This window comes from Pristiophorus japonicus, chromosome 15 (genome assembly GCF_044704955.1).
Source record: "Pristiophorus japonicus isolate sPriJap1 chromosome 15, sPriJap1.hap1, whole genome shotgun sequence".
In the NCBI taxonomy this organism is placed as follows: Eukaryota; Metazoa; Chordata; class Chondrichthyes; family Pristiophoridae; genus Pristiophorus; species Pristiophorus japonicus.
This window is the reverse complement of record NC_091991.1, coordinates 6283283-6297060: the sequence shown is the minus strand read 5'-3', so window position 1 is coordinate 6297060 and position 13778 is coordinate 6283283. Positions and strand designations below refer to the sequence as shown.

Below are 13778 nucleotides of genomic sequence, written 5' to 3'. Positions count from 1 at the left end.
AGTGGCAGAAGGGTGGAGAACCAGAGGACGTGGATTTAAGGTGATTGGCAGAAGAAGCAAAGGCAATGTAAGAACATTTTTTTTTAAACACAGCGAATGGCGAAGATCTGGAATGCGCTGTCGGAAAGGGCGGTGGAGGCAGACTCAATGTTATCTTTCAAAAGGGAGTTGGATAGGTAACTGAAGGAAAATAAAATTGGAGGGCTACGGGGAAAGGGCGGGGGAGTGGGACTAACAGAGTCGGCACGGGTTCGACGGGCCCAATGGCCTTCCGTGGTGTGACCGTTCCATGATTCTATTTCCTCAGCATCTTGCTCCTCCTCACGGTTTTGCCGAGTCAGCGACAAAAGGAACATCAGCTCTCTGAACAGAAGTGAGCTCAAAAGGCCAAGTCTAGCAAACTGGAGGGCTGTTTTACCCAACCTCGAACCAATTCATAAATGGGAGAAACAAATTGAATAAAGAACTTGCATTTATACAGCGTCGTCAATGCCCTCAGGATGTCCCAAGGTGCTTTACAGCCAGCGAAGTACCTTTGGAAGTGTCGCCACTGCTGTGATAGAGAAAATCCGGCTGCCAATTCGCGCACAGCAAGCTCCCAAAAACAGCAAATCTGATCATCTGTTTTAGTGATGTTGGTTGAGGGATAAATATTGGTCAGGACGCCGGGGAGAACTCCCCTGCTCCTCTTCTAAGATCACCATGGGACCTTTCACGTCCGCCCGAGAGAGCAGACGGGGCCTCGGTTTAACATCTCATTTGAAAGACGGCACCTCCGACAGTGCAGCACTCCCTCAGCACTGCACTGGAGTGTCAGCCTAGATTTTGTGCTCAAGTCCCTGGAGTGGGACTTGAACCCACAACCTTCTGACTCAGAGGCGAGGGTGCTGCCCACTGAGCCACGGCTGACACTTGAAAAGAAGCAAACTTTTTGGTGAGTGCCAGTGACCAAATAGAACCTTGTGAGAACCAAAGCCTCAATATTGATTGAGCTTTTCCTTTTCGTTACCTCCTTTACAACTTACCGGGTGCTTCGCAGAGCGTAGCATGAAGTGGATGCCAGGAGGGAGGAAGAGTAGACAGAGTTGAGACAGGAGATGGGGCCAACAGAACAGTGCGAAGGCCTCGGGTCGGCTTTAGAACAGGAAGGACAGTAAAGCGGAGAATGTTGGCAGGAACATGGGAACAGAAGTGAGTGGAGTTGAGTGCAGTGCAGTGCTAGGCTTGGACGGTGGGGTTAAGTGTAAATAAACAACATTGCTGTCACCACACTTCACAAAAAGAAAAACCAAACCAGCTCCTGCCAATTGACTGGATAATCCGCTCGGTCTTCAACTTCCTTGGACAGTTGTTTGACTTCAGATGGAACACACTGACTGACCATCAACAATCGGCAAAAGAGAAAGTGGAAAAGAACGTTGGTAGAGTTCAGAAGGGTGGGAATCAGTTACCGGGGTGGGTCAATGGATGTTGGGGTACTGATCGCCCAGATGATTCAATTCAGGGGCTCGGTCAGATGCGCTGGGTTGGCCGGGTCTCCTCGGTGGGGCCACCTGTTGTATGGACCCGACCGACACCAGGGTTCCTCTGGTGGCTTAGCCGGGAAAGCTGCTTAGGGGAAGGAGGCCGGGGTCCTGGGGGGGGGGGGGGAAAAGGAGGCCGGGGTCCTGGGGGGGGGGGGGGGAAAGGAGGAAGGAGGTCGGGGTCCTTGGGGGGGGGGGGGAAAAGGAGGAAGGAGGCCAGGGTTGGGTGAGGGAAGCTGGGGGATGGTTGCCCGTCGCTGTGTTTATTGACCCTCCAGCAGCAGCCCGAGCAACCCCCGGGTCCGAGGGAGCCTGCGGATGGTGCAAGGAGGGTGGCAGCCCCCAGGGTTCTCGTCAGGATCGAGACTGCTTCGGAGTTGGGCTGCTCATGAGTGCCGCGCCAAAGCGGGTGGTAAATATAGGAATTAGGAGCAGGGGGGGAGTGGGGGGTGGGGGGGGAGAAGGGGGCCAGGGTCGGGTGAGGGAAGCTGGGGGATGGAGGTCCATCGCTGTGTTTATTGACCCTCCAGCAGCAGCCCGAGCACCCCCCGGGCCTTCCACCACTGGCACACAGTGCATGATCGACAAAGTGCACCTCCCAGCCATTTACATAAGAATTAGGAGGAGTCGGCCATTCAATAAGATCATAGCTGATCATAGACCTCAACTCCACTTTCCCGCCTGATCCCCATATCCCTTGCTTCTCTTAATATCCAAAAATCTATCAATCTCAGCTTTTAATATACTCAACAACTGAGCCTCCACAGCCCTCTGGGGCAGAGAATTCCAAAGATTCACCACCCTCAGTGAAGAAATTCCTCCTCATCTCAGTCCTAAATGGCCGACCCCTTATCCTGAGACTGTGACCCCTGGTTCTAGACTCCCCAGCCCGGGGGAAACATCCTCCCTGCATCCACCCTGTCAAGCCCTGTAAGAAGTGTGTCTGTTTCAGTGAGATCACCTCTCATTTTTCTAAACTCTAACTAAAGCTCCAAATAAACGCTGTAAGCACGCAGATATACCAATGGGAGGCAAATCACAAGGAGGATCGGATAAAAGGATTGACAACGACCGTAAAAACTTCAACCAGCGACCGACAGCAGTCACACAAAAAACAGGCTGCAGACAGCAAGTCACGTTTGATAGCGATGAATGGCGAGATGCAGCTGATTTATTCGTTCAATAATTTACAAAATTTGACAAACTGATTCAACCATCATAAGGACAGCCAGTTTTTTTTTTTTAATTTGAACATATTACAGTCCTATAGTTTTGTTCTCCACATTGTACATAAAGGGTCTGGATAGTGGCAAAAAAAAATAACCCACTTGGCACAGTTATAAATAATCTCATACAAAAACAAAGAAATATTCACAATTTGCAGAATGTAGTGTCTTCCAAGTATTAGTGGAACGTGAAACTCTTAATTACTTGCAGGTAAGAGACTCGGGCGCCTGCCCACACACACACACACACACACACGACGACAAAATGATAAGCTGGCCTGGGGCTGTGTCAGCAGATTCTAAGTGAGGGGAAATAACAGGTTATTCGAAAGGCAATGTACAAAGGGAAAGTCATCATGATAAATACCAGTGTATTAAACTTTAGAGAGGGGGTAAGTTCCACCTCGGGATGTGGCGCAAAAGGGGTCAATAACACCCCCCTCGGGCAATGTCCCCGTTCATTTTTTTCTAGGGGTGCGCTCCCCTTTAAAGGGCTGCGTGGCCCAGTTCCAAATTCCGTGTACGCGCGGTTCAAGCCGCTTAACTGCGAGCTGTCTGCACGGGAGGCGCAGAGTACTGCACGGCCCGCGTGGCTCAGAGGGAACATTGGGCCCCGGGCCGGTTTCACTCCCTGCCCGATCTTCAGCCTGACCGAAGCCGATCGGGCAGAGTGTACCACCACCAGTGCCGGGTTTCACCCCCAGAGAGCCTCGCCAATGCCACGTTACGCCCCCACGCCAGCACAAGCTGGTGATGTGCTCAAACCTGCGTAAGGGAGAAGGGTGCCTTTTTGTGTGTGTGTTTCTTTTTTTAAAACCCTGATACAAACATTCAATTTGACTAAATGTTACAATACTGCAAAGTCTCGCTATTTGATACGTCGCTTACACACTACGCGGGGATTCCACTACAAAATAAAACAGCTACTGAAAAACTCTTGCACTTTGCAAACACAGGACACCCACTATTTACAGATTCCGCGAATCTTCCTGCTAATGGGAAGGAGCGAATAATAACACTTCACTGTAAGCCGTTGTGATGCTTTTATGTCCTACAGTCTAGGGAGCTGCCATTTTAAAAAAAGAACCATTATTTTGCCAAGCATCAGACATGCAGTGAACTCAATGGGTTGATTCGCCATCAACAGCAGCACCACAGGAAGCAATGAACTACATTCCTACACTTTTCTGGCCTCTTGGTGGAGGGTGAAGATAAAGTTGGCGGCTCCAAACTAACAACGGACAAAATGACGCACGGGTAAATTCTAGTTGATAAATAATTTATGTACAGATACAACCAATCTTTACACTGGCTTGAGGAGCTGGTTTTTGAAGCCTTCCGCACGGATTTCTTGAGCTCGTTTACCTCCGCGTACTCACAACTGTCCGTACACTTCCACAGACAATCGTGAACAAAGATCCGCAAGAATGCATTACAGTGCTCCGAGTCGGGATCTAAATTTTTTTTTTTACAAAGATGCAGTTTTTCCTCCTCATTCCCCCTCCCACCGAGAGCTACTCGCCACCGTGCACCGCCCCAGGCAGGAAAGCAGACAAGACAGCCCCTCCGCGACTGGCTCTGCAGTTCCGCGACTGACCAACGGGAGACGCTGTCCACCTGGCGACACAAGATGGACAATGGCAGCTTCCCACCCCACTCCCCCCACCCCCCAAAAAAAATAGCTCCAACGCTGCGCAGTCTGCCTCGGAACTGAGCAAACCAACCCAGTGGCGGCCGAGCGAGGCGCAGGGGCAAGAGCCCATGATTTTCCTGTCAGCGGTTATTAACACCTAATTATTTTTTTAGCTGCGAGACAGACATCGATTCAATCTTTTAAAACCATGATTAAAACAGGAAAATAAAGAAGCATTTAAAAATGATGACCGGCTGATACAAAGGGGTTTACGATTTTACCTCTGCACACAATCGCGGATATCGATTTCTGGCATTCCACTATGAAATTTGAAGTACCATGTAAGCAATGCTTAGAAGCAGCACAGTGGAAAACAGGACGCATTTTTTGCACGTTCCTGGTAAGTACGACCAATTTGGGGTAGCCATTTTCTCGAACCAACGGGCCAGAATCAGGGTTCCAGGATTCAGACCTCGTTGTCCCTCTCACTCCGGAATTGGAGACAGAGATAACTTTTGATGTGTTTTTTTTGTTTAAATAAAGGGTTCCTTTCTGCCGTCAGCTTATAGCACACTGTGATTGTAACTGGGGGAAGGGTGTAGGGAGCAGCGGGGAAACAGGCAGCAAAACTGTCCTGGTTGAATTTCTGAAATGCAACGGATCCGGATGAAAGTGCCACAGGGCTTGACGACCTCCCAGCAACGTATTCGGATTGTTGAGGCTGGAGAAGAAAATGAAGGGCACCTGTCAGGCAGCAGCTCGAAGGGTTGATGGCGGGTGATGATTTGCTCTGTGGGCACGGATCCCACTACACAAGCTGGTAGCCTGAGCCCGACGTCTGGTCGTATTCTATTGTATACTGATGTGTCCAGTCCACCATTACAGGGCGAAAGAGACCAAAACATCGAAATTCAAAGAAGTCTATGATATTCCTAATGCAACCATGGCTGGTGGGAGGAAAAACAGAGAAAAAAAAACACAATTCAATCATCTGAATATATCGAGGTTACATCGAATGCGCAGCACAGAAACAGACCATTGTCAACTGGTCCAAGGCGATGTTTATGCTCCCTCGAGCCTCCCCCCACCCCATCAGTACATCCTTCTATTCCCTTCTCCCTCATGTGTTTATCCAGCTTCTCCTTAAATGCATCTACGCTATTCGCCTCAACCCCTCCCTGTGGCAGAGAGTTCCACATTCTCACCGCTCTCTGGGTAAAGAAGTTTCTCCTGAATTCCCCAGTGGATTTATTGGTGACTGTCTTATATTGATGGCCCCCTAGAAACATAGAAAATAGGTGCAGGAGTAGGCCATTCGGCCCTTCGAGCCTGCACCACCATTCAATAAGATCATGGCTGATCATTCCCTCAGTACCACCTTCCTGCTTTCTCTCCATACCCCTTGATCCCTTTAGCTTTAAGAGCCATATCTAACTCCCTCTTGAATATATCCAATGAACTGGCATCAACAACTCTCTGTGGTAGGGAATTCCACAGGTTAACAACTCTCTGAGTGAAGAAGTTTCTCCTCATCTCAGTCCTAAATGGCTTACCCCTTATCCTTAGACTATGTCCCCTTGGTTCTGGACATCCCCAAAATAGGGAACATTCTTCCTGAATTTAGCCTGTTTAGTTCCGTCAGAATTTTATATGTTTCTATGAGATTCCCTTTCATCCTTCTAAACTCCAGTGAATACAGGCCCAGTCGATCCAGTCTCTCCTCATATGTCAGTCTGACATATGAGTTATGCTCTATGTATTTATGACCCCCTAGTTTTGGATTTACCCCACCCCCCCATAAATGGAAACATCTGCTCTGTGTCTATCCTATCAAACACCTTCATAATTTTACAGACCTCTATCAGGTCACACCTCAATCTTCTCTTTGCTGCAGAAAACAGCAACAGCCTGCTCAGCCACATCCTGATGGGCATAACCTGCGATTCGGGAATGAAAAGGGTGGCATTTGATTTTATTCATTCGCAGGTTCTGGGCTTCACTGGCATCCCGAATTGCCCTCGAGTGTCTCGCTTGGCCAGTCCAGAGGGCAGTTAAGAGTCAACCACATTGCTGTGGGTCTGGAGTCACATATAGGCCAGATCGGGTAAGGGCGGCAGATTTCCTTCCTTAAAGGACATGAGTGAACCAGATGGGTTTTTACGACAATCCAGTAGTCATGTCACCATTACTGATACTAGCTTTTTTATTCCAGATTTATTTAACTGAACTTAAATTCCCCAGGGAATAAAGTCCCCTTGAACTTAAATTCATGGGATGTGGGCGTCGTTGGCAAGGTCGGCATTTATTGCCCATCCCGAATTGCCCCTTGAGAAGGTGGTGGTGAGCCGCCGCCTTGAACTGAATGAATCACAAGGCCTTCAACTTATTTTTTCCCCGCTTGTTTCTGTCGGATTTGATTTAATCAGTGAACTGCTGTCTGAAGTTCAGTTCACGGTGACTGAAGTGCACAGTATTAGTACCACACAAGAGCATTTATACAAATAGGGACTCACTTGAAGGGACTTTCAATAGTGGTTGTCGTGACTTTAAAGTGCTTGTAGCGTCTTGCATTCATCCTTTCGTTCGTAGTTATTCCAAGACAAGCGATCTTCATCAATCAGAAATAAACTGGTTAACATTTCAACACAGAGTAGTTTACTTTTAACTAACATGCGTGCAACACTTTAGTATTAAAATTTGGAGCCATTTTAAGGCCTTTTCTTCAAATTGAAACTAAAACAAAGCTTCAATTTTTGGAAATCATATAACAATTTACATTTATATAGCACCTTGAATACAGTAAAACATGTCCAAGGTGCTTCAGAGGAGCGTTATCAAACAACATTTGACACCCGAGCCACATAAGGAGATTTTAGGACAGGTGACCAAAAGCTTGGTCAGAGATGGAGGTTTTGAGGATCAGAGTTGGCAAAGAGCTGTCCCAACATTGGATCGCCCCTTAGACATAGTCAAGGCTCAGACACAAGCAAAGCACAAGAGAACAACCATACTACTTTCAGTTATCCTCGTGAATGTGAGCGTCGCTAGCAAGGCCAGCGTTTATTTACAAGGCTGTGGGGAAAAAGCAGGGGCAGTGGGACAAGGATCCCTTTAAGCCGTGTGTTACCCATTAAAGGGGCCACGCGGCCCAAACGATAATTAGAGGGAGCATTGGAGTGGGACTAATTGGATAGCTGTGTCAAAGGGCTGGTACAGACACGAAGGGCCGAATGACCGCCTCCTGTGCTGTATCATTCTAAGCACAATCACGCTGAGCGCTATCACAAAATGGGGGAAAATAAGATTCCCACGGGTGAATCCCTCCCGAAGGGCGATTCCAATCTCATTTGCCCAGATGGGGGGGAAAATATCAGCAGCAAACGTCAACCAGATTTGCACTCTCACGGCTGATGGTGACTCCGAGTCAGGTGATCTGGCCTGGCTTTCCATCTGGGAATAGTATCAGAGGAAGGGAGAGGTCATAATGATGTCGCTTTCTGATAATTCGATGTCAGCTCTTGCCATCGTTGTGGAGCAGAACTCACCAAGAGTTGGGATTGTTTGCCCGCTAATAGGGAATGTGAGCGAGACAGCCGTGAGACAGCTTAGTTTTACCCAACTGATGGTGGGCTGTTGCAACAGTAATCCTGCTCGGTGTGAGAGGAACCACAGGGTCAGATGTTTAAAATAAAATCTTAGTCTCGAACTGCCTCGAAATGGTGGTAAATTAAGCTCCCCTCAATTTTTGGAAATTCGTTCCTGGGATGTGGGCGTCGCTGGCAAGGCCGGCATTTATTGCCCATCCCTAATTGCCCCTTGAGAAGGTGGTGGTGAGCCCCCTTCTTGAACCGCTGCAGTCCCGTGTGGTGAAGGTGCTCCCACAGTGCTGTTAGGGAGGGAGTTCCAGGATTGTGACCCAGTGACGATGAAGGAACGGCCGATATGTGTCTTGGTGAGATGTGCAGATTTTTTTGGGGGGGGGTTGGGTGGGGGGGGGGGGGGGAGGATATCAGCAGAAGAATAAAAGCATGCCGCCGGTCAAAACCCCTTGGCTGGGCACGGCACACGCCACGGGGAGAGCGAGGAGTAAATGCCGCAATTCAACAAACCTGACGCGAGAAGTGCAAAATGTGAAGACACCCGAGATTGGGGAAGTGGATTGTCCCATGTTTACCTGATACATCTGACACATCAGCAACACGGCCACCCACAGGATGTGGAAGAGGCTGTTGAGGAACATCCAGAAGACCCACGGGGAGCAGCTGGCAATCTGAGTGATGTATGTCCAGAACCCGTCCCTCGGGTAGTTGGTCTCGCAGTGGATACCCCAGTCTGAGGTTACAAAGGGAAACGGCCCATGAATATCACCCTGCGGCAAGAGCCAGCACAGCACATTCTAGTCCTTACGCTTTACTTACATAAGAAACAGCCATAAATCATCCAAATGATCATTCCCAACAAGAAGAACAGGTATCCGATGAAGTATCTGTGGTTCCCCGCTCCTGGAAAACATGGAGAAAAGGTTCAGCTACAACGTTTACACAGCGCCTTGAACGTAGTAAAACATCCCAAGGCCCTTCTCAGCAGTGTTAGAAGACAAAACAGATACATTTAACACCGAGCCACATAAGAAGAAATCATAGCAGATGACTGAAACCGAGACGTAGGTTTTAAGGAGCGTCTTCACAGAGGAAAGAGAGGCGGAGAGGTTTAGGCAGGGAGTTCCAGAGCTTGGGACCCAGGCAACAGAAGGCACGGCCACCGATGGTGGAGCGATTATAATCAGGGATGCTCAAGAGGGTACAATTTGAGGAGTGCAGACATCTCGGGGAGTTGTGAGGCTGAAAGAGATTAGCGATAGAGAGGGGCGAGGCCATAGAGCCATTCAGGCGATTCTATGATTTTAAACAGCAGACAGGAGACAATAATGTATCTTCAACTTTAAAATACAAATTCATTGGGATGTGGGTGTCGCTGGCAAGACCGGCATTTATTGCCCATCCCTAACTGCCCCTTGAGAAGGTGGTGGTGAGCCGTCTTCTTGCACCGCTGCAGTCCGTGCGGATTATATTTTTCTCCCAGGAGATGGGATGGCTCCAGTTGGGGTGTCGAATGTTACGGTGCAAGGGATGTCGCGGTTGTGTGTGGCGGACTGGTTGGGCCGGATGCTCTTTACCTTTCCGCCATTGTTCATTGTTCTGACATCAGTAGTGGGTAAAATGATGGAATCAATTATTAAGGATGTCATAGCAGCGCATTTGGAAAGAGGTGACATGATAGGTCCAAGTCAGCATGGATTTGTGAAAGGGAAATCATGCTTGACAAATCTTCTGGAATTTTTTGAGGATGTTTCCAGTAGAGTGGACAAGGGAGAACTAGTTGATGTGGTGTATTTGGACTTTCAGAAGGCGTTCGACAAGGTCCCACACAAGAGATTAATGTGCAAAGTTAAAGCACATGGGATTGGGGGTAGTGTGCTGACGTGGATTGAGAACTGGTTGTCAGACAGGAAGCAAAGAGTAGGAGAAAATGGGTACTTTTCAGAATGGCAGGCAGTGACTAGTGGGGTACCGCAAGGTTCTGTGCTGAGGCCCCAGCTGTTTACATTGTACATTAAATGATTTAAACGAGGGGATTAAATGTAGTATCTCCAAATTTGCGGATGACACTAAGTTGGGTGGCAGTGTGAGCTGCGAGGAGGATGCTATTAGGCTGCAGAGCGACTTGGATAGGTTAGGTGAGTGGGCAAATGCATGGCAGATGAAGTATAATGTGGATAAATGTGAGGTTATCCACTTTGGTGGTAAAAACAGAGACACAGACTATTATCTGAATGGTGACAGATTGGGAAAAGGGGAGGTGCAACAAGACCTGGGTGTCATGGTACATCAGTCATTGAAGGTTGGCATGCAGGTACAGCAGGCGGTTAAGAAAGCAAATAGCATATTGGCCTTCATAGCGAGGGGATTTGAGTACAGGGGCAGGGAGGTGTTGCTACAGTTGTACAGGGCCTTGGTGAGGCCACACCTGGAGTATTGTGTACAGTTTTGGTCTCCTAACTTGAGGAAGGACATTCTTGCTATTGAGGGAGTGCAGTGAAGGTTCACCAGACTGATTCCCAGGATGGTGGGACTGACATATCAAGAAAGACTGGATCAACTGGGCTTGTATTCACTGGAGTTCAGAAGAATGAGAGGGGATCTCATAGAAAGGTTTAAAATTCTGACGGGTTTAGACAGGTTAGATGCAGGAAGAATGTTCCCAATGTTGGGGAAGTCCAAAACCAGGGGACACAGTCTAAGGATAAGGGGTAAGCCATTTAGGACCGAGATGAGGAGAAACTTCTTCACCCAGAGAGAGTGGTGAACCTGTGGAATTCTCTAGCACAGAAAGTTGTTGAGGCCAATTCACTAAATATACTCAAAAAGGAGTTAGATGTAGTCCTTACTACTAGGGGGATAAAGGGGTATGGCGAGAAAGCAGGAATGGGGTACTGAAGTTGCATGTTCAGCCATGAACTCATTGAATGGCAGTGCAGGCTCGAAGGGCCGAATGGCCTACTCCTGCACCTATTTTCTATGTTTCTATGTTTCATGGGTTGATATGTAACCTTTAGGCTTTAGGGCTGCTGACTGAGGGCCGTGCGGCTCTTTGTCGGCCGGTGCGGACACGATGGGGAGAAATGGCCTCCTTCTGCACTGTAAATTTCTATAAAACAGTTTTGATACAACTGAGTGTCTCGCTCGGCCATTCCAGAGGGCAGTTAAGAGTCAACCACATTGCTGTGGGTCTGGAGTCACGTATAGGCCAGTCTGGGTAAGGACGGCAGATTTCCTTCCCTAAAGGGCATTAGTGAACCAGATGGGTTTTTAATGACAATCCGACAGCTTCATGGTTGCTGTGATTGATTTTAGCTTTTTATTCCAGATTTTGATTTAATTCACTGAATTTGAGTGCACAAACTGCCAGGATGGGATGTGAATTAAGTCTCTGGATTAATAGTCCAGGAACACGTTACCGTACCCACACTTGGAAGGGGAGAAAATTGCAAAGCTGTGGGGAAAGAGCAGGGGCAGTGGGGCTAATGGGATCGCTCTTTCACAGAGCTGGCACAGGCACGATGGGCTGAATGGCCTCCGTTGGTGCTGCAGTGTTCTATAATTCTTTCGAGTGATGACTTTTCAGAACCCCGTATCAAAGATTATTAAATATTTCTGACAGACGAGTGTCTCTCAAACATTTGAAGTTATGTCGTTGTAAATAAGGCCGATACAGATCATTACAGTCTATTCTGATTTATCATCTTATATCATTCTTCAGGATATGGGTGTCATCACTTTGTACAATGGACTGAAATACCCTCCCAGCAAAATCCAATACTAGAGTTCATAAATACTAAATAGTCACTAATAAATCCAGTAAGGAATTCAGCAGCATCTTCACCCAGAGAGTAGTTAGAATGTTTATTTCAGAGGTATAGAATTTATGCTTAGCCTGTATCGAAACCTTTGGTAAGACCACACTTGGAGCACTGCGTACAGTTCTGCCAAATTATAAAAAGGATATAGAGGCACTGGAGAGTGTGCAGAGAATATTTACAAGGATGATACCAGAAATGCGAGGGTATACATATCAGGAAAGGATGAACAGGCTGGGTCTCTCTCCTCTTGAAAAGAGAAGGCTGAGGGGTGACCTAATAGAGGTCTTTAAAATGATGAAAGGTTTTGATAGAGTGGGTACAGAGAGAATGTTTCCACTTGTGGGGAAGAGCATAACTAGAGGCCATCAATATAAGATAGTCACCAAGAAATCCAATGGGGAATTCAGAAGAAACTTCTTTACCCGGAGAGTGGTGAGAATGTGGAACTCGCTGCCACAGGGAGGGGTTGAAGCGAATAGTATCGATGTATTTAAGGGGAGGCTAGACAAGCGTATGGGAGAGAAGGGAATAGAGGGTTATGCTGATAGAGTTAGATGAGGAAAAACAGGAGGAGGCTCGAGTGGGGCATAAACGCCGGCACGGACTGGTTGGGCTGAATGGCCTGTTTCTGTGCTGTACATCCTGTGTGATCCTATGCAATGTGGAACTCGCTATCACAGGGAATAGTTGAGGTGAATAACATAGGTTCATTTAAGGAAAAGCTAGATAAACATGAGGGAGAAAGGAATAGAAGGATATGTTGATGGGGTGAGATGAAGAGGGGTGGGAGGAGGCTGGTGTGGAGCATAAACACCGGCACAGAGCGGTTGGGTCGACTGGGCCTGTTTCTGTGATGTAAATCCCACGTAATCCCACTTTTGTTTAGCCTTTTAGTTCCCCACTGGTATGATCTCAGACTGCGTTCCCCCAATTGCTTCAGAAATCAGCATGAATGCTGTGACTTACCCACACAGTTACCAACCCACGGGCAGTGGTGATCGAACTTGGCGATGCACCTGTTGCACACAGCACAGTGCTTGGAACGGATGGGCTTCTGGATCTGATCAGAAAACACAAAGCCGCGGTGAAACAGAGTGTTGTATATTTGTAAGGGGATGCAAACATTTTTGTAGCAAGAACGAAAAGAATGCCTCAAAGTGCTTTACAGCCAATGAAATGCTTTTGGAGTGTAGTCACTGTTATAATGTGGGAAATGCAGCAGCCAATTTGCACACAGCAAGCTCCCACAAACAGCAATGTGATCATGACCAGATAATCTGTTTTTTTAGTGATGTTGATTGAGGGATAAATAATGGCCCAGGACACCGAAGATAACTCCCTCTGTTGCTTTTCAAAATAGTGGCCGTGGGATCTTTTACGTCCACCTGAGAGAGCAGACGGGGCCCTCAGCTTAACGAGTCATCTGAAAGACGGCCCCTCCGACAGTGCGGCACTCCCTCAGCACTGCACTGGGAGTGTCAGCCTAGATTTTCGTGCTCCAGTCCCTGGAGTGGGACTTGAATCCACAACCTTCTGACTCAGAGGCGAGAGTGCTGCCCACTGAGCAAAGGCTGACACCTACTGGGTGTACACTTGTCTCACAAACTGCAGATGAGATGCTGCTGATTTTTTCTGGGACCCTGCGCTCCAATCCGTGTGCCTTGGGGAAGAAGTAATACAGGCCAGGCGTTGGGAACAGCAGCACCAGCGTCCTCGGAGAGGGAAGCGACAATTTGGAACAGGACACGAGTGAGGGAGCGGAGCCCAAAATAGCAATGTCTGATCCGCTCAGGATCAGTTCTTATTCTCGTTATAATATATAATTTTATCAAGGACCAAATGCCCAAATTTGAAGAATAAACTAATTCAATACGCAACTGATTTCCTTTTTAAGATGCCAGAAATGAACACAAAATTAAAAAAAAATACTGAATGGGTTCACAGCAGCGTTATTATTTAGTTATTTAGATTTCACA

At 47.7% G+C, this 13778-nt stretch overlaps 1 protein-coding gene across 2 annotated transcripts in view; it reads right to left on the bottom strand.

Annotated features, from left to right (window-relative positions):
- Window positions 1-2656: 2656 nt before the first annotated feature.
- Window positions 2657-13778, bottom strand: part of zdhhc17 (zinc finger DHHC-type palmitoyltransferase 17) — a 104998-nt gene continuing 93876 nt past the window's right edge. For both annotated transcript variants that reach the window (XM_070900105.1, XM_070900106.1), the window contains 5 exons: window positions 12769-12862; window positions 8801-8884; window positions 8557-8714; window positions 6896-6990; window positions 2657-5329 (listed from right to left, as the gene is read on the bottom strand). In XM_070900105.1, the coding sequence (XP_070756206.1) occupies window positions 5191-5329; window positions 6896-6990; window positions 8557-8714; window positions 8801-8884; window positions 12769-12862 (570 nt within the window). In that variant the 3' untranslated portion in view covers window positions 2657-5190. The remainder of the gene's footprint in view (window positions 5330-6895; window positions 6991-8556; window positions 8715-8800; window positions 8885-12768; window positions 12863-13778) is intronic.